Raw genomic sequence first — 20,935 nt, forward strand, 5'->3', positions numbered from 1 at the left:
CTGCTTGAGAACTGGTATGGAGCCTGTCACATTATGGGAGCTGCTTTGGGATGAAAAAAACCCCAACTTTTTGGCGAGTTGCATTTTTTTTTTTTCAGTAGATCAGTCTTAGCTTGTCCTAGTTCCCATCTCTGGTTTGCTGGACCACAGATGCCCACAGCAGGGCAGGAAAGTGGGGCCAGCGATGCTGCATGTTGTCATACTGGTATGTGAAACCCCAAAGTCTTCCTACAGCTCCCACCTTATTGATTCTTCCACTTAAGAAGAAGTTGCAGATTTGTGGCCAAAATATTCTGAGTTTTAATTTCTTGTTTACAAATATGCCCTAGTGCACCGGTGCTGAAGTGTGTGTGTATGTCTATATACATATATGAAGTGTGCCTTCATATCTTCATGTAGTTTAGTTAACATCCTTTCAAAAGAACTAGAGTAACTACTCTTGTTGGAAAACTGTTTCCAAACCTCTCCCTCTTCAGAAAACTTCTACATTCTTGTTTTGTGTTTTGAAAACATTAAGATGTCATCTTCATCTGCAAGTATAAACACTTAACAGCTGGAAAATAAAAGGAAAACCAGTGAAAACCTCAAGGTTTTGGTTAGCCCTGCCTGGAATAAAGGGGAGGAGGAAGCTACGAAGACGTGGAAGCTGGGGCTGTGGGGGATTCGCTGCCACTGGTGGCAGAGCTTTGACTTGCCGGATGGCATCAATTTGGCAAAACCCAGGAGCCTCTGAACGACAGACAGGGGACTGAAGCTTTTCTGAATCAAGTTCAACTTATTTTTATTCAACCCTTGTTGCTGAATTCACCAGATGGATCTTTCTGACTCTGTTGCCAGTAAATATAAAATCCGCTGGTCGGGAGTACAGATTAACGGTGACGGTGTGTAATGCACGCTTCTGTGCTAACGTCGAAAGGATGGAGTCATTCAAGGGGATTGAGGCTGCAAGTCAAATGCCTCTTACAAAGAGAACCAGCGTTAAATAATTAGAAGATCTTTTGTCCTCTCAAATAGTGCAGAAATCAATTGTTTTTTCCAAGATTGAGCACAATAGGATGAAACTCTTGTCTGCCAGCGTGAAAGAGCAGGATGCCAGCTTTGATCCTGCCACTGTGACTGGTTTGCTGCTATCACCATGCTCGGAAGGAGCATCCCAGTGCCAGTCTTCCCAACAGCCCTTCAGAGTCAGCTCCATTCAGGAACTGTTACTGATCACCCACAGATCACTTGAAAGGAAGAGCAAGAAGGAGTTTTGCTGCCAAATCAAGTAGAAGGCCTTTTCTTCCATCACCCTACCCATTTCATTGTTCTCCTAGGCTGTACCACCCATCAGACCAGCTGAGCAGCCTTGTCCTGGACCTGAACGTCCAGAATTAGTACGGGGAGGTGTGCTGGAGAAACAGATGCGATGCTCTGGTCATCTCGCCTTCCTCCCCGGCTGCATCCCAGTGCAAGGACTGGTCTAGTTCAATTTGCAGTGGTTCTGTGCCGACAGAAGCATCCTTGTCTGCGGGCAGCCACCATGCAGCATCAGTTTACCCCAGAAAATATAATGGAGTGTTGTAATCATAGGTACACAGTTGTGCATACATTTTTGCTTTCATCTTTTACAGAGAATTAGAAATTTAGGGTCTCATCTCTTTTGACCCATCTGTAAAAACACACAAGTTGGGGCATAAAGATACTACAGGTAAAATTGCCTCTGCCTGGTGCTGGACCACTTTAGCTAAACCAGCACAACTTTATAGATAAACGTTGTTCCATTATTTAAAATCTCTTCTGGCTTGCTAAACCCATGTAACCAATGAAACAGTTGATGTGGCTTGTCCTTACTGCTGCCTGTTTCCCGCAGGTTAGCTCATAGGCTTTTATTATTTTTATTTTATTCCCCTGGAGGGAAAAAAATATACCTTTTTAGCTATGAAGATAAGGTCTGAGACAAGCCTTAAACATTCAGAAGTAATTGAAGCTTGCTGCGGGCATGTTACAGATTGCTGCTGCTCTTGGGACTGTCTCAGTGGAAATTCAGCTTGATAAAATTCACAAAGAACTGGAACTGCTCAAAGACACAATTGAAAAAAACGTTTTGAGAAGCCGGTGGAAAGTTTCCAGTGCAGCCGGCTGCAGGCGCGGAAGCAGGAGCAAGGAATGCAGCCTGGCCTTCTCAGCATCGCCACCACTCAGGATTTTTATCACACATGTTGGGACATTTTGGATGTTTTCCTTTAAAAACAAGCCTAGCTCGCGCAGGCGTGCAAGTAAGAGGGAATAGCAGCTTGTTGTTTCGTTTTTTTTAAAAAAAAACCACCAAACATATGATCAATATGCTTAATATTTGATGACAAGAGACTTTCTTCCTCAATTTTAAAGCAACTGTTAAAGAAATGCTTTGTGATTTGTTCAGCTCTGGTGTTGGCAGCATTCCCTCTCCAGAGCTACTCGAGCAGGAAACTCCGGAGTTTGCACTCACACTCACTGGTGGGGAGGGACTGATATGGGGCTTTCCTCTGCTTTTAAAAGCAAACCAGTGGAAAGCAGGATAGGTGAAAACAGGATTTAATCGGATTTAAAATTGCATGTTTCGGCACCAGGGCTGTGACTTGTTCCCAGGGAGGAGGCAATGGTGGCTGTGAACCAGAGGATGCCTGCCGGGGCAGTCAGCTGCCAGGCGTTTGATTTACTTACCCCACCATGAACCTTTCATTTTGGGCCAATGTGCTTGAGGAATAAAAATGCTTCCTAAATAAAACATGCGGTGGAGCTGCTGGTTTATATCCCTCGGTTTTAGCAAGCTGGGAAAAGGAAATGCCACTGATGTTTCCTCCTTACTCGTACCCATTTCATCCTGATCATAGCACATCGGGATGGTGAGCTGGGCTGCACCCTGCCTGGAGTACTGATACAGGCTGAGCCAGAGCGGTTGTTTAGGGCTTGTTGTTTTATTCCAGTTGTTCCCTTTCCCATCCAAGTTCCTCTGACTGTAGTGTAACTTGCCCAGACTTGCGCTGCGCAGAAGCGGGAGGGAGCTTTGAAGCCGACATTAAGAAGGGAGTCATTTGGGGAGTAACAAACTCCAGGGATGGAGGTTAAACTGTAACCGCGTGCCAGTGTGCTTTTGGTTCCTGAATTCCCAAGGGGGAAGGGAGGAAGCTGGAGCAAGATGGGGAATTCCTGCCAGACGGAGCAGCCTGCCCGACCAGCTTCAAAATATTGACCTCAGGGAGTGCACTGCCAGTGGAATAAAAGCTGTGCTTGCTCCGGACCAGCAGGACAGCACTGCAAACGCCTGTGAAGGTGAAGGGGACATGGAGAAGTAAAAACACCATTTATATAGAAAATAGAGAATATTCCTGATGTGTCCGTGTAAATGGCAGAAGGGCATGAGTGTGAATTGGGGGTGTTGTGCTGCTGCTGTCAACCTGTGTTTCCTGGGTGTCTGGCTGGAGCAGATGTTTAAAGCCTGCTTTTATACCTAGGACTCAGATTCCCCTGTGACGTGTCAGGGTTGTTACTTAACCTCTGTGTTTACATCCTCCTAATACTCCCCTGATCGCTTAACCACTTGTCAAGAACTCTTGAGAATCTCAAAAGCAACTATGGAAGTGCAAAATGGTATGTTAAACAGAGCTTTGATAGCAGGGTCATAATATAAACATACGTGGTTGAAAAAATGCTGCAGAACCTCTTGTGCAGTCTGTGCAGAGCTTACCCTTTTTGGGAAATAATGGACATCGTGCACTAAAAAGTGTTTCCTTTTTTTTCCTTCTTTTTCCAGACTTTATATTCAGAGCACCCATTAAGTTAAGCAAACCAGGGGAACTCCGAGAAGAATATGAAAGCCAGCTAAGGAAGGTACAGTATTCTGTGTAATTGCAGTTTTTCTGTTGGAATAATGTGGATTTCCTGCAGGAATGCCATCCTGCCTATAAGGAAACTTGAAGGGCTTTTTATTCCTGCTCTGTAACAAAGGTCATTTATTCCCTTTATGCTGTTCAGCTAGTTCAGGAGAATGTTGGCAGTAATTGAGCATGGAGAAGCCAGATTTTGCTGTTAGGCTGCCTTCCAGAACATGGAAATGTACCTTCCTTGGTGGACTTGGAGTGACTGTTGGGTTGTACAGGGTTTATTAGAGCATCAGTATTTGTGGATGTAATTCCGTAAAGGTTTTTGCAGGGTAAGGCATCTCCTGCAGTAACATCCTTCTCAGAAACAACCTGTTCCAAACTGGAGCTTTCTCTCTGTTTTTAGGCAAGCATAAAATGTCATTTAAAGACAAAAAGACTGAGAAGGGAGGAAAAACTTTTCAGCTGTGTTAAACTCTGGTAAAATATTTTCTACATTTGAAAAGGGATTTTAGTTTTTTAAATTAAATCATTGAAACATCTCCAGCGGCTAGTCATTTATGGAAATTGGCTGCTTTTTAAGTGAGAAACATTACTGTGAAAGCAGTGAGCGGATAATGATTTCCATTGCAACCCCTCTCCTGAGAGTCGCCTGTAACTTGCTAAAACATTTGTGTTGCCGCTCGTAGCTTCTGCTTCTGTCATCCCTTCCGCTGCCGGGACCTGCCTGCCGTCCTGCCAAAACAATGTGGACTCTGCCCTGCTGCTGCTGTCTCGTCTCTGTCAATAGATTTAATCGCTGTTTCGGGGCCTTGATCTCTGTGACGGTGTTTTGCCTTGAGATGGGTCCAGCCTCTGGCTGGTTAGTTTACCTGCTGGGGAAAAGGAATGGCGTTTTTCCTCATGGAAGAATTTTCTTTGGGTTTTCACTTGAAGATCTCAACAAGGGTTGGGAAGCTGATGTGTAGTCAGAATAACAGCCTGGTCCACTGAGTGATGCTAAGTAGGAAAATACTGTTTAGATATTTAAGGTAAATAACAAGCCTAGGAAATGCATATGTGTGAGGAGACAATTAAAAAACGTGGAAGGGTTTTCTCTCCTTCCTGCTTCTCCATGTGTGGCATTAGCAGTGACACTGATGGGCAGTGTCACTACAGGTTACTAGGATAACTTTGGCTGACCTTTCGTCAACTCATCTTAAGGAATGCAGACTCTTCTTTCATCCAGATAACTTTCACTAGGTAGACAAGCATGCTTTGAAAGCAAAGTCTTGTGACTTGCAGCACTTGTAGCAAAGGTAAGACACTGTGCTGAGAAACAGTTGATTTAGTCAGCAGCTTAAGTGCACGGAAATCTTACATAAAAATCTAGTTTATTAACTAACTTAAACACGTATCACTGTATTTGGCAATTTAATTTTTTTTTCACTGTAACCTTTAGGTTGAGTATACTCAGGGTATCTTTGGCTTAAAGGAGAAATAAAGCTTTTTGTATAGGTATTAATTGTAAACCTCGCTAGGGTTTTATAAATCTCTCCCTAATAGTGAGTGTGAGACTTTCTGTGATGGTATTGGAGCTAACTCATCACTGATCTTGCCAGACTTGTTGGTTGATGTCTTTTGTCCAGCTGCAAGGCCAGAATTTCCCAGTTGTCCAGAGAAGCAGGAACCACCTGAGGCCACTGAGGCAGATCTTAGCTCTGCAGTTCTTCCCAGTGCCTCCAGACTAATGCATATCTGGATCTTCTGGAAGGATTAAACCATTCTCTCTCCCATGGTCCATAAAACCCCCATAGGAGCATTGTACCAGTGCAGGACAAAGCGGGTACTTTGTTACCGCTTGTTAATCCCAATCGACTCCGTTACCAACTTTAAATGTTATCTATAAAGTCCAAGTAATCCCATCTGAACCCTAGGCAGACTGCAGCTGAAGAGGTTTTTGCATCTACTGCTTAACTTCAGCAAAAAGCTACCACGTGCAGTCCAGTGCCAGCACTTCTCACTTTGCCACCAGTCAAAAGGAAATACTTTAACATGTTTTCTGGCGTTTGGGGCATGTTTTTGTCTTGTTCCTGTTCAGCATGTTGCCTTCCCCTTTTGGCTCGCTAGCAGAAGGGGGGATAGGTTCCTTTCCTCTGCTGACTTAAACTCGCTTTTTATGAACCTTGTCTGAAAGAGCTGGTGTGGAGGGGGAGATTTTCTGAATCATCATCAAAGAGGAAAGGGCAATGTAGTTTTGCTGACAAAATGGCAACTGATGATGCACTCACACTTTTTCCTTATTCCAGGCAAAATTGTGACTGTTGCCACTTAGCGAGAGTTTCTTGGTGTCTCTGAACTTGTAAGTTAGGCAGTAGGAGATGAGAATTTTGTCCCAGTTTGGGAATTGAAGCCTGTGTATAACTGGGCTTCCCTCTGTGTGTCAGAGCAAGGGGTTTCATCCCGGCTTTCCTGCCCATGAAACCGGGATAACCCGTGCTGGCTTTCCTCCTGAGGAAGGGAGAGGAGTGTTCAAAAGCTTTTACATCTCCCAGATGTGAGTTGTTTTATAAATTCTAGCTCTTGACCTGCTTCCCAGTCTTTTGCAGTTGAAAACAAAGTAGTTAGCATAATTATGTACTGAAGAATTTTTATTTGAAGTGGATAATCTCATAGGGTAATTTTCTCAACTGACTTTCAAAATGAGATTAAATGTTTGCCGTCTGTGCAGTATAGTGAGATTATTTTTTTTTCTCTTTTACACAGCGCACTTGGTGCTCTTGTATTTTATATTTTTCCAAAGGAGGATATTGTTTCTGTGTACTAAAAACCTAACTCATCCTGTTAAACTGTCTGTCACAAGCAGTCTATTGCTTGTAATCACACGCCGTCAGGAGGGAAACTCCTACCTGAGGCATGTGCTGACATGCAGCTTTCCAGCAGCAGGGGTAGATGGAGCAGGCTCAAGGAGTGAGCAAGCAAACCCGGACAGTTTATGGAGTGAAGAGAAGATGTCAAACGTGAGTTTGCAAAACTTTTGGAAATGAATGTTAGCATTGAGAATGATGGTCCTGAAATTATCATTTCTTGGGCAATTTTTGAGAAAAAAATTATCGATTGCTTATACAGCGTGTTTTTTTCCTGCAGTTCCAGTATCCAGCAGGGCTACAGACAGGTTAAAATGTGTTTTTTGATAACCGTACTGCTAATAGCAGCTGATGGTCCTGCATCCAGTACTTCAAAGATGCTACTCAGATGAGATATTCCTCCCAGTATAGGTGTTTCACGCCAGCTTGTTTCAGTTTCTACGCCTCATGTCCTGGCACAGCATTGCCATGTTTGTCAGTAAATTCTCTGGGAGACAATTTACATTAGGTTACTTAAAATTACGTTTTTTAATTAGTACCAATTTTATCATTAGAGTTTTCTTTTGTTTGCAACCTGAATTCTGGACCCAAATTCATTTCTTTATCCCATTAATCAGCATTAGGATCCTGTTGTTGCTGTTCTCACTGTCAGCAGAGCTTGTGCTTGCACCTCACATTAATTGTGCCATGAGTTTGCCCAGAATCCTTAAATATTCCTGTATGTTGTTACATGCATGCTTGTGGCTTTAGATTTTGGAATTGAGTATAATTGTATAAGTGAGACAAAAAAAAGTGAACATTTCCATACAGCTTTCTTCCATGACGGAAGGGACACAACTGTTGGGTAGTATTTCAGCTGGCCAAAAAAGTCATCTTCATGATAAATCTTGATCTGAACTTGTTTTTAAGATACTTAAAAAAGGCTCCTGAAAGTGCAGAAATACTGTTCATGAAACATACGGCAGACTATTCATCACGTCTGCATCATGCGGCCGTAATCTGTATTAGTCAGACATTGTGTTGTAGTTATTGCTTGAGATTATTAATAGACCAGGAATTTCAAGATACATCTTAAAAAACTAAATGAGAAGTCAAACCAATCTTTGAAAACATTTGCTAAACACCCACAATCAGCCAGACTTGGGGGGCTGGGGCAGGGGGGGAGGGGATGTCCTGGTTTCTGCCTTCTCTCCTCCTGCCTCTCTTCCTTGTCTCTGGGGGTTCGTGGTCAGTAGGGTTTGGGTCCTTCCCAATCTGAAAATCATAACGAGCCTTTTGAGTAATGCATCGTGAACTGTATTTTCTTTGTCATCCACACGTCCATGCTTTTTTTCCCGCTCCCCTTCAGCAGGGAAGAAAAATACTAAGTATTTTTGGAAGAATGAGGAGTTGTTGCAGTGTCGCCCACTGCCTTTATGTGCAGTGCTGGTGCTGCCTGTGGGTGCCTCGAGCTTTACTGGAGGGCATAAGGTCCTGCAGCACGGCTCTCCTGGGAGGCCAGGGGGAAATTGTGGCGGTGTGAGAAGATCAGAGGAAACATAATGGGGCAGCTTCTTAAGATCTGAGATGCCTACACTCATGTGAGGAGTAATCTAGTGTTTGAATTCCTAGCCTTTAGCCATAGCTGTGACTCATTGGGATGATGGAGGCCTGTCAACCAAAGATCGGGCTTCTTGTCCCACGCGAGGGTAACATGCACAGAGCTTGGTGGAGGAAGGAGGGAGGACCTGGTATATATACATATACATGTAGACTGTTCATGGCCTATGTGTATGTCTGAAGCTGAGGAAGAGGTGAGACACAAGCTGGGTGAATGGCTGGGTAATTAATGAGTGAGAAGGGAGATGGGTCACGTTGTGCTGGGCAGGGACAATGGGATGGTGTTATCCAAAGTGTGCACTGCAGAGCTTTTTTCATCAGGAAAAGGTGGTGGAAAGGAGGGGAAAAGGGGGTCTGTTGGTTTTGAGTAGCAAGTGTGCAGAAAAGAGGTCCTGGCAGAAATGGGGAGTTTGATTCCTTAGGTAAAGGAAGAGCAAAATAATGCGGCAGGACAGGTGGAGTTGTGCTGGGGATAATCCTTTGGTTCAGGAAGAAAGAAATCTCTGCAGGAACAGCCTGGCCGGGAGGAGCTTGTGGACACTGAAGTCAGCCTTGGTTGGTTAAAAGGGATCTCTAAGTGATGGATTGTGCTCGCCAGAGGGAATGAAGGAAAGTGTGTGTGTGTACTTCTCTGCAATCCACTTTTCTTATAACTGAATGTCATGGTTTAACCCCAGCCGGCAACCCAGCCCCACGCAGCCGCTTGCTCTCTCCCCCTCACCCAGAGGGATGGGGAGGAGGATCGGAAAGGAATGTAAAACTCAGGGGTTGAGATAAGAACAATTTAATAGGTAAAGCAAAAGCCGCACACACAAGCAAAGCCAAGCAAGGAATTCATTCACTGCTTCCCATGGGCAGGCAGGGGCTCAGCCATCCCCAGGACAGCAGGGCTCCATCACGTGTAACGAGTACTCAGGAAGACAAACACCATAATGCCAAGTGTGCCCCCCTTCCTCCTCCTTCCCCCAGTTTATATACTCAGGATGACGCCATACAGTATGGAATACCCCTTTGGCTAGCTTGGGTCCTGGCCGTGTCCCCTCCCAGTCCCTTGTGCCCCTCCAGCCCTCTGGCTGGCAGGGCCCAAGGAACTGAAAAGTCCTTGACTTAGTATAAACATCACCCAGCAGCAACCAAACATATCAGTGCGCTATCAACATTGTTCTCGCATCAGAGCCAAAACACAGCACTGTACTAACTACTAAGAAGAAAATTAACTCTATCCCACTGAAACCAGGACACTGAACTTCCACAAGCTGAAGAACGGGTAGGGGATCTGGGAGTAGATGGGACTGGCAGTTAATGGAAGTTAATGGAAGAGGCAGGCGTTAGAAGGCACAGCAAAGAAGCCTTCAGTGCGGAAAAAGGATGGGAAGTGCAGCAAGGTGCAGTGTAGAGCTGCCCTGGCAGTTCGGTCAGATTCCTTCGGCAGCCTTCAGGTTTGTGAAGTGTAGTCGCACAGCACACGTGGATAAAATAATGTTGTGTCGTAGCCCTTTTGAATTGCCAGGGTGGTAAAAAGTAGCAACGTCTGAGAATGCATTAGAATTAGAGAAAACTGCAAGGAAATACAGAGGAAGTACTCCTCAGAGGAGGTGATACCAAAAAGGCTGAAAGTGCTTGGTGCCTTCTTTGGATCAGGCTTCTTAAGCTTCAGGAATGTATTAAAATAGCAAGGAGCTTTCGATAAGAGGTTAACTACGCAGGGCAGAGTAGGAAGCCAGGAGGTAAAAGCCAGTCTGTCCGGCGTGGTGCGCAGGCAGCGGCTGTTCCAACATGCAGCAGGCGGGATCCTGTGGATCCATGTACCTTGTGGACTAGATTCTGGTGTTCACTTGAACTTATCTCCATTTGCACTTCAGCTGATAACCTAAATAATCTTCGGGCCTCCAGCTGGCCATCGGAAGGTTAGGTAATCTTTCTGGATCTTCCCCATCCCAGCACGTCAGTGAAACAATAGGATTTCATCTAGCATGTAGGTTTCAACATGGGAATTGCTGTGCCTAACCAGTTTTAATTTAGGTGATGCTGTCTATACGTCTGCTAAATTGTCTGTACTGTGTTGCAGGCCATTTGAAGACTAAAACTGAAATGTCATAGCTGCCATGAAGCTACTGGTTTGCACATTTTTATTTGCAGTAAGCTTAACTACAAGTAGACAAAAGCTTTTGTCTCTCTTATTTTAGAAAATAGTGTGGCAGAGAAGTCTCTGTCAGACCCTGGACCTAACAGTGCCTTTGCCGTTTTGCAAAGATAATAGCTGTGATATTTCCGTAGAGTGCATGAACGTGAAAGCATTGTAGAAACAAACCAGTCTTCACGTTATTGCAAGGGAGAGGCAGTGGCTGTACTCCAGAGCAGGGGAATGAGACACAAAATTAAATGATGTGCCCAGACTCTTGGAAAATCGTTTGTTGGCAATGAGATGTAGGACTTCAAAACATTTTAAGTACACCGTCTCTTTTGGCTTTGTTTCCAGCTGAGAGAAGAAAAGCTACAAGAAGATAAAGCTTCTGAGGATCTGATTCACAAGTTCATTCTGGATGACATGGATGTAGGGAAAAAAAAAATGGAAGAACAGCAGAAAAAAGATGAATCTTTAGTGCTTAAAGTGAACCAAGAGTGTGTAAGTAAGCTTGTGCTTCTCTTTCCTATCCACATCACGGACACTGACGGGTAGGTGAAATGCTGCTAAAATTCAGTCCTAGAACAAGAACCGTTTTATTTAAGACCTTGACTAGCTGAGTGTCTCCTGTCGCTCCCTGTTGAAACAGGGAGCTTTCATCCTTTGACACGGGGAGCTTTCCAGGATTATTTGATTGACTTCTTTGTAGCCCTTGAAGGCTATGAGCTAACAGATTCTAAACATCCGTGTTTGTGAGAACTGTCTTCTAAGGTTTCTTATGACTACAGATGTTCTTCTAGTGGTTTCAATCCCCACTTTTACCCACTGTACTCATGACTGAAGGTGCAGCTCTTCCAAACAGAGCAGATAAATCTGTAGAGGTAAATGCTCTGCTTTGCGTATCCTTGGTCTTCAAGCATATATACATTTCCACGAACATTTCTCCGTGCATCGTCTACAGTGTAGGCGTACGATACTGTAGTCCAACAGATTCTTCATGCTGAGTTCTGCCCATTTCTCATTTCAGTTGTGAGATTCCACAGGAAATGCTCTTAAGATTTAAAGACTGATAGGCTGATATGTGGGTACTGAATAACGTCCTGTTAGTACCTTTCTTGCAGGTTTACCTCACTTTTTCTCGATGATTAAATTAACTTTCTTCAATGATTGACAGCTATACTTAGTTGCTGTGTGCTTATTTTGCATTATTTATGCTTTTGGTGGCCAGCCTTGGAGCTGTTACAGCTCCAGTGAAGAGAGCTGCGCAAGCACGTGTATCTGCTGGCAGGTTGCATTCCCCAGGTGTAATCAGAATGGGGGGGGGGGGGGGGGGGGGGGGGGATCTTTACTGTCCTTGCAAGAGCGAGCTTTATTTTCCAAGTGATTTTTTTTGTTGTACATGTCAGCTAACTTTTCCTTGATTGACTTCAGTTTCCTGAACGGCTCTCGGATTCGGAGAACGAAGAACCATTCCAGGGCAAGCAAACACATCGGTCAGCTTTTGTTTCCAAGACCAGTGCCTACTCCTTTGCTTTCCTTTCAGGGTAAGATGCTGAGACTTTATTCAAGCCAATTGATGTCCGTTACAGATTTCTTTTGACCGTTGTTCTAAACATACCTGAGATGCTTTAGATTCAATTAAAATGATTGTTCCAATCCAAAAGAAGGATTTTTTTTTCTGGAATTTTAGAACAAACTAATTGGTAGAATATAGCGCCTGTCTGATTACCCTCTGCCTGTCATAAAATCCTGGGGGTTAACAAAGTTAGGGTTCATCCCATAAAGCAGAAAAATCATTGCCTGTAGGTTTAAATGACAGAAATCGTTGAAGTACAAAATTCTGTGTGATGAACTCAAGGGTGCTGGATCCTTCTCCAGCACAGATATGAAGAGATAGCATCACCCCCAGATAGCTTATCAGTGAAAGCTGTTGCATGATGCAGTGGAAGCGGCTGAGAAACTGTTTTCACATGAGAAGCACAGGGGTTTCCGTAGCATCATCATTAGCTCAGACCTCAATGAGTTACAAGCCCTCGGTGGAGGGGTCAGGTGGAGGTGTCAGTGCATTTAGTGTGGAGCCCTTTAGCACAGACCAGGACTCTGCGGCAGATCCCAGATTCCTGGATCCCTTTACCCTGAGGGCAAAGCTGATGCCTCCTCCACAGGTAGCTGCTGCCAGGGCTGTTGGGCTGGTTGTTCTTAAGGTCACGAACAATCTCCTGTTTTCACCCATCTGCTTTTCAGGAACCTAACCGCCAAGGTGGAAAGGAGTCGGAGCTGCAACGACACCTTTCAGGAGAGATCAAAGAGCAGGCAGAGATCAGCCCCAGCCAACAAAACAAAGGTACGGGCTGCGTCTGGAAGCATAGGTTTTCTGTGTGTAAAATGTTTTTACCTGAGGTTACGCAGCATCAGTAGTCTGGAGATAAAAAATCCTGTGTTTGTGGTGCTGCCAGCGCTGTGTTATCACCATGGGGCAAATCACTTCCTCGCAGCTCACAGTGAAAACCTGTTAGGTTAGAAATTAGTTATCAAAAAAGTAGACAGCTTGCAGAGTAGTTTGTTAGTATTGCAGGATAATTGGAATTTGGAAGAGTACTCATCATGCTTTTGATTTGTAATTAATTTTCTTTTCAAGGCTGAATTCCCAGCCAATTAAAGAAAAATCTTTTAGAAGTTTAGAGAAAAGTCCTCTCTTGCTCCCCCTTTCTCTCCTGTTCTTCCCAAAGCTGTTTAAACAGAGCAAAACTCATTGCTCTGCTGATGTGAGGATACTTTCTTTTGCATTTCCACGCAATGGGAAGAGCTGGCCTAGAGCTGGCCTGGTCTCGCTTCCCCTTGCTTCCAGCAGCCCAAATAAATTAACGGTATCTGTTACCCTGTGCAATAGGGCTGGCTTTTCAGCACACTGCGGTGCTTCAAAATGAGCAGTGATCATGAAGCACCAATGAAAATCTGAGCCGGAGGTTTTCCAGGCTCTTCCAGCCGCAGTCACCGGGTTCCCTTCACTCATTGGAGATGACCTTTGCAAACACCGTTCCTTGCACAGTGCCTGGCAGCACCGCTGACCCCTCTGTTTTGCCAGCAGAAGGAAATTTTGCACACTTGTTCTTGTACTAATCTCTGTCTCTGGGGCCATACTCTGCCTTCTTTCCAATGTGCCTCTCTGGCCCCTGGGATCCTGGTAGCCGCAACAGCAGCTTAAATGATGAAAACTGTGAGTTCTCAGACAGGAACACCTCCAGCGCTGCTCCGCCAGAGCCGCTTGCTAGGATGTTCCACCTCCCCGTGCTGCCACCCCTCCTTCCTGCGCTCAGTTTCTTCCCAGATGGAGATGGAGAAGGTTCAATTCCAGAGTTCCCATAAGGAACAAAAGCCTCTGCAATCCTTTGGAAGGTCAGTTTGGTTAGTGCATATTGCTTGGAAAAGGGTGAAATCTCCATTGGGCACACTAAGCTGACCCCGGTGATCACCTAGCTTGACATCCCTGAGGCCGACAGGAGCTGGACTGAGCTCAAAGCAAGAATCTTTAACTGACCTTTAACATGGACTTGACCAATTCAGAGTTGCACTACAAGAGTGTTCCACAAACTTATTTTGACTTCAGAATAAGCTAGCAGAAACAACTGTCTTTTGGGCTAAGCAGGGAAAGGCTATAGTTGTTCCAGCCCAGCTAGCTGCTGGACAAAATCATTTCATCTTAGAGTTAAGAATAATACCATCTGCAGGTGTGTATGTGCAGCGTTTATTTCTGATTTATTTGTGGCTGCATTCTGCCACATTCCAGATGTAGCGGCATTAGGGGATGGTGTTGGAGATGCCAAGAAGTGTTGCTCTGAAGCTCTGCTAGAGGCTGCCTCAGGTAGAGACCTGTGGTGGCCAAGGTGTGGTCTGGGACCACTCATCAAGGTTATTCCACCGATCTGCCTCAGGCATTTAAACACCTTTTTCTCGTGACGTTTTGCAGCGCAGTGTGTTAAACCTGGGCCGAGTCTTTTATTCTTTCTATCCTACAGCTTAGTAGGGAGCCAAAAATCCTTTGGAGATTATTTCCCTTGAAGAGCATGGCTTCCTTCAGCCAGGGTGGCGCAGTGCTTCTTAGCTTCTCCTTGTCTTGCCTTGCTTCAGCATTTTGCTGTTGGGAGTGGTTGCCACTTGTGGCAAGAACAGCTCTCACGCCGAAATGAATTTAGGTCGTGCTGGACCCCGGTGTCCCCTGCTGATGTTGATTATCGGCTGTGAAAGGTGCCGTGACCAGCAGGGGCTGCCGGGGCTGTTCCAGAGAGCTCTCCAGCTGTCCTGCTGCAGGAGCTGAGCGCGGTAGCCTCACGTTCTCCTGTTCTCCTCCCACGCGCTTGTCCGTATTCTTCTCTTGCTGAGCTGTTGTGCCTTGCCTTGCAGGTGCCACCCATCACCAGCACGTCGACGCCACTGGTTGGAGTTTTGTCATCTACCCAAAACAACCGCTGCCTCTCTGCCCCAGACCTGACGGCAGAGAAGCGCCTGGTTCTCAACCCCGTTTCGTCCCTCTCTGCCCTGCACAAGCCAGAGCGATCCATCAGCCCCGAGAGCAACGACAGCATTTCAGAAGAGCTCAACCACTTCAAGCCTATCGTCTGCTCCCCGTGTACTCCTCCAAAGAGGCTTCCTGACGGCAGAGTCCTGAGCCCTCTCATTATCAAGTCGACTCCGAGAAACCTGAACCGGAGCCTGCAGAAGCCGACCACCTACGAGGCCAGTCCTAGAATACTGAAAAAATGGGAGCAGATATTTCAGGAGCGCCAGATCAAAAAGACTCTTTCTAAAGCTACCCTTACGTCCTTGGCTTCAGAGCCCGGGGAAGACGTCGTAGTTTCTGACACGACCAACTCCAGCACTTGCACTAAAGAGCAGCCGCAAGTGCAGGATGATCACCTTCCACCTGACACGACAGGAGAGCCTCACCCCGAGCTGGATTTCTTCCCTTCCATCAGTGAAACGAAGCTGGGAAAAGCAAATGAGAAGAACAGAGATTCACAGCCCTTAACAACAGACGACACCGCTGCTGAACCAGATGCACGATCAAATGTAACCTCCCTAAACGCACGGGTGGCCGAAGTCCCTGACCTAAAAGTGAATGCGTTCATGGACAAATCCTGTCTTAGTCTTGGCCCGAAAATGCTAAGCAGAAGACTTATGGGCGTCAGCGCATCCCTGCCTGACAACAGCACACTAGGAATTCCCGTTAAGACATCAGGGAAAAAGCAGCTGAAATGCCTGAACAACAGCGAATTGATCAACGTACAGAACAGCACCTGCAATTCCGTTGAGAACATCATCGGGGAACAGCCCCCGTCGCTGAGACGGGGCCGGAAGAGACGCTGCAAAACGAAGCACTTGGAGCACAATGGCTCTGTCAAAAGACTGAGGCACACGGCGGGGGAGGTGGGCTTGCCTCCGGAGGATTGCTTGGTGCGGGAGATGGAGCAGAAGCTCCAGCAAGAGGAGGAGGACAGGAGGTTGGCCCTGCATCTGCAGCGGATTTTTGACAGCGAGAACAGGACAGTGGATAGGCGGAAAGTCAGAGTCGATCGGTATCTGCTGCGGTCGAAGAGCACTCTGGGTGCTAAGTAGCACTGGTGGACAATGTGGCCTTTCTAGAGGACAATGAGGTTTATCAGATTATCTTAGAGGAAAACTATTTTTTGTCATAGTTCCACCCACACAATTGTTTTTTCATTTTGGTGGTAAGACATTTGTAGGTCCAGTTCAGAGAGAAGCCAGAGTCCTTTCAGATTAGCAAAAGAGAAAGAGAGAATGAGAAAAAAAATCCTCCAGCCTTTCTGGTCCATTGGTCTGAGAGAAGTGTCCATCATCCCTGTGAATACACTGCAATGCCTGTACGTGCAGTCAGTGGCATTTGGGTTCCCCAGCTAGTAGGGCTGTGTGAGCAACACGTGGGGTACGGGATAAGGACTTGATCTGTTCCTTGCCTTGCCACTTCAATATGCCAAGAGAAAGCAGAGCGGTACTCATGGGAAGTAGGCTTTTTCTGTCCTAGAAACAGTCTTCTCCCCTCTACCTACCTTCTTTCCTTCCTTACGCTGCAGCTGGCTGTGGTGGTCAGACTGTCACCGATGTCAGCGTGTTCAAATGACGTGACTCGAGGGCTGCTGGGGAGGGAGGCTGAGCCACGTTTCTGCTAGGAAGTACCAATAGATCCACCCGTAGTACTTAGAAATGAATGTATCTCACTGTCTGCACCAGCAGTACAGGTTGTAGATTATTTTCTCTTAAGCAGAAAGCCAAATGCAGTGAAGAAAAACATAAAATAGGGATTTTACTGAAGAGCCTTATAGGAACTTGTACGTTCATGTTAGTGACACAGCAGAGAGCTCAGGTAGAGCAGCTGGGTGCTGTGATGTGGGGAGCAAATGCAGTTTTTCTCCCAGTCCCTGCCTCTTCCAAGGGAAGGGGGTTTCATGTTCTTCCCACGAACATCAGAATCTAGAAAGGGAAATGCTGTCTGGGTGAGTTAGGCAAGGACGTTCTCCCTGCTGACACTGTGCAGGATCTTGCTCGGTTAAGAGATCTCTCAGCACACCTAAGACCTGTCCTTACACGTCCAAGTGCAGCCTGAGGAGGCATCCCGAGGTAGCTGACGCATCGCGGTCATCTCCCAGTCATCTCCCAGGCGCCTGATGGGTTGGCAGTAGAGCGGGGACAGGAACCCAGCCTGCAGGCACGCGGATGTGGGCGCTCAGGGCCATGCACGCCTGCCCTGCCCCTGCTCTGAGCTAGCTGTCTTCAGGCTCAAACCACTAAGAAAGCTCAGGTGAGCGATGCACTTAAAAATTTCCACTTAAAGGCATGAAGTTGGGTACGGCAGCCTGGACCAGAGCTATCTCAGAGCCTGTGCTTGGGTGGAGCGTGTGTTGTCTGCCCAGATGTGGCCTTCAGTGGCAGCCCACCCTCTGGGCTCTTCGTGTTTCTAACAATCTTCCCCATCACCCATTAACAGCACAATAATTTTGTTGATTATTTCTCGACATCAGACTCAAACATCAGCTCTAAACGTGCTATTGGAAGCTGCCTTGCAGAGTATTCACTGGGGACCCTCGGTGCCCACGGGGACCTTCGTCCAGGGCAGAGGCTGTGGCATGAATAACCTTGCTGACCCGTGTGCCAGGTGACAAGCGGTATTTTCAGGCTGTAACTGAAGCACAATGCTGGGGCAAGCTTACCGTGACCTGTGGCATGAAGGGAAGGGAGGACAGCTGATGCGTTTAAACAGATGGATTTGACCTAAGAGAATGGTCGTTGCCCAATTTCTTCTGTCTGAAAAATGGTTGAATTTCTCCCTCCATGTTAAATGGTTAAAAAGAAAACGGGAACTGGTTTTCTTTTTCTCTCCCAGCATACCTGCATAACTGCGAGGACCCTGGTGCTTTTTTCCTAATTGAACTGGATTTTTTTTAAAAAAAAAAAAAAAAAAGAAATCTTATATTTTAATGGATAAAATTTATATATTTTAAATACTATATTTCAACAGATTGACACTTTCATTTTGAGAAATCTTATAGCAATGATTCCGTAATATATATCTATCTATCTATCTTTGTATCTCCTTAACACACAAACTACTGGATGTTTAAAGTCGTACCTAGGGTCGGCTAGAGCTGCCCTGCTCTGCCTGCCCTCTGTGGCTCGTGGGCGATGGCTTTCCGTGCCCTCTCATGCACCGCAGCCTCGTTAGGTGCTGACTGAAGCAGGCGCTTTTGACCCAAACTGAAGCCGGCTCCAGTACCCAGTTGTGAACTGGAAGGAAATTAAGTAATTGGAGCCTTGACCAGACCTGGAAGAGCAGTGCAGAGAGAAGTAGCGATGGCCTGGATCTGCCCTTTAACAGTGAAGTAAGCTCAGGAGGGAAACCCACAGCTTTTACTCAGAATTCACGCCATTTTTTCCCAACATTTTGAGCTGTGTGCACTTCCCAGGTGCACTTAGATTAATAATTATTTTTACAGGCCCCCTTCTCCCCGCCCCTTCCCCGCAGTTAACACCTTGTGCCCAAATCAGCCTTCCCTGAAGAGTTTCCTTCTTTCTTGAGGCACTTGTGTGGGTTCCATCCAGGCTTGGGCTGCTGGGTGCTCTCTGAGCAAGCCCACTCCACAAACAACTAGATTTACACACTGAATGTATCCTTTCTTCCCCCTCTTAAAATAGATTTTGCAGTCCAGTGCACCAGGCCAGTGTCTTAAATATCTTCCTTTTAAAAGATTACATAAATATTTAGATTTTTGTGTGTTAATTTCCGCTTTCTAAATCCGAGCTGGGCAGAAGCGCGGGAGGCAACGCCTGAGCTGGAGCTTGTCCCCAGCCAAAAATACTTAGTGGGACCCCTCGTGCTCCCAGCTTCCCAGCCCTCGCCTTCGCTGGGCAGCTGGCTCCCCCCACAACAGAGAGCCCGTGGCCCAGCAGCGCCGCTCGGCTCCCCGAGCATCCCGCATGGCCCGTTGCATCCGCATTGAAGGAGACCTTTAGATGTGGCGCTGCAGCCATGGCGCGGAGGGGTTGCAGTCGCAGCAGCTTTCAGGGAAGCATTGAAGTGGGATTGATCTTTTCTTGTGAGGTGGTGTGCCCACAGGTTTTTAGTCTGATGAAGCTGCTGGCTGCATTTCTACACTCGCTTCTCCATCTAGTTGCTTAAGGACTGGGGAAAACACGGGCCGTTTTCCAGCCAGCTCACCCAGACCCTCTCGCCGCCTTCCAGAGCCAGCGAGAGCGCGACTGCCCTCGGCTGAAGTCCGCCCGAGGTGGTGTCAGGTTTGAGACTTGAGGCAATGTGAAGCTAGGATGAATGTTTTATTAATTTAACACTCTTAAGTGTATGTAAGCTTGCACAAAAAAAAAAAAAAAAAATATAATTACACTTAAAAGAGCAGGAATTCCCAGCCTCTATCCTTTAAAGGTCAGGTGTGACGCTACCTTTGCCACAAATAACGCCAGCCGAGAAGTAAAATACCTCTTGCTGAACGGTGGATGCAGCACAAGATCTGCAGAGGCCCTAAGTTGAAACGAAGTATTTATTTACACTTACATGAAAGTCGTATTTCTAACCCTCCTCCTTTCTGCAGCCACCTTCTCTCCAGGATGAAGGCAATCCTTGCCGGCTGTGGGACAGCGCGGGTGTGTGAGCAGCCTCCCAAAATGTGCAGCTGTCTTCTCTTGCGAGAAGAAAAGCAGGTCAAGAGATTGCACTGCCAGTAGCACTGGAGGGGCTGGGGTCGGTTTGACAACAGAAGTGTCTGCCAAAGATGCCACTGACTCTGGAAAGTTGCTTTCTGACCCTCCGGAGCTCTCTACCCGGGAAAAGCCGTATGGAAAGGTCCGTGTATGGAGTCAGATCAGATAAATGAAGGAAAAGTGCCAAAAGAAGGGATCATGCCAGATGATTGTATAATGTTGTTCTATATTGTCAGTATTTTTCTTCAAATGCTATTGTACATGCAGTGCACAGTAATCATGAAGTGTCGCTTGAACAAGTGCTTCTTTGTATTTTCTCAATGAAAGAAAGGGGAAGGTTGAAGCCTTAAAGACTATCACTGATGTTAAAACCAAGCCTTTAGCAGTGCTCCGAGGACAGACCCCAGGGCCCCGTCTGGACACTCCAACAGCCTTGTCCCGTCTCCCAGGCAAAAGGTCGTCAAGGAGCTTATCCCCTGCACAGGGGGAAGCGCTTCATGAAAACCCAGCCCCTCTCACCCGCTGGGGGACAATAATTAACAACTGTTAATTGTGAGACCCCAACGGTCTCGCATGGCACCGTGATGGAGACCCGTGGGCTGTCCCCACGGATGGCAGCTGGGTGGAACTGGGACATGATGCCGGTTTGAACTACAGCACAGAAGCTGGGATGATCCCCACGTGTCACATGCATCTGACACAAACCTTTCTCTTCCCCGTGTCTGTAAAACACCACGAAGCATCAGCTCTAGGATTAGCTCTTCACTATGCAAACAGGAAAACCTTCAGGTGGTGACAAAGGGGGGTTGTGTATGCCTGGTTTCCTTGGTACTTACTGTCAAACTGTTCAAAACAAATCTAGATGTTGCTACACTTTTTTTCCAATAATGCTTTAAATCGTTGTGCTTTCATGTTCTTTTCAGCTTGCCAGCAGAGCACTGGGGTAGTACAAGACTTAACGGTCGTTTTGGGTCTCAGTTGAACCACCGTGGCTTCATCCAAATGTTTTTAAAACCAATGGAAGTTACTGAAGGACTTGCATGTGTAAAATGTGTGGGTAAAATGACATGCAGGCGTCTGTCATGTTGTGGCTTCTGTTATTTGGAACAGAGTAAATACTGCTTGCGAAAAAATTGTCACAAACCAGAAATATGCCAACTGTGTACAAATAACATGTACATTTTAACAGCAACGAGGACTTTTAACTGCAGGACAAAGGCCGAGGTTAAAACAGAATAAAACCAGGTTCTGACAGTAAACTACCTGTTTCTGCTCAAGTTGCTGCGCTTGGAAACAAG

At 46.2% G+C, this 20,935-nt stretch overlaps 1 protein-coding gene across 2 annotated transcripts; it reads left to right on the forward strand.

Annotated features, from left to right (window-relative positions):
- Positions 1-3,061: 3,061 nt before the first annotated feature.
- On the forward strand, positions 3,062-20,896 carry RNF169 (ring finger protein 169). 2 transcript variants are annotated; one of them, XM_040585224.1, is made up of 6 exons: positions 3,062-3,294; positions 3,776-3,852; positions 10,767-10,913; positions 11,844-11,956; positions 12,657-12,756; positions 14,814-20,896. In XM_040585224.1, exons 3-6 carry the CDS (start codon positions 10,836-10,838, stop codon positions 16,023-16,025), a joined length of 1,503 nt encoding a protein of 500 aa, XP_040441158.1. In that variant the 5' UTR covers positions 3,062-3,294; positions 3,776-3,852; positions 10,767-10,835; the 3' UTR covers positions 16,026-20,896. The 2 variants fall into 2 exon arrangements, 1 of the variants encoding a protein (XP_040441158.1); XR_005826582.1 differs by lacking the exon at positions 3,062-3,294 and having other exon boundaries at positions 3,782-3,852; positions 14,814-18,304; positions 19,529-20,896.
- The last annotated feature ends 39 nt before the right edge of the window (positions 20,897-20,935 follow it).

The sequence above is a fragment of the Falco naumanni genome, chromosome 2, assembly GCF_017639655.2.
Source record: "Falco naumanni isolate bFalNau1 chromosome 2, bFalNau1.pat, whole genome shotgun sequence".
Taxonomy (NCBI): domain Eukaryota; kingdom Metazoa; phylum Chordata; class Aves; order Falconiformes; family Falconidae; genus Falco; species Falco naumanni.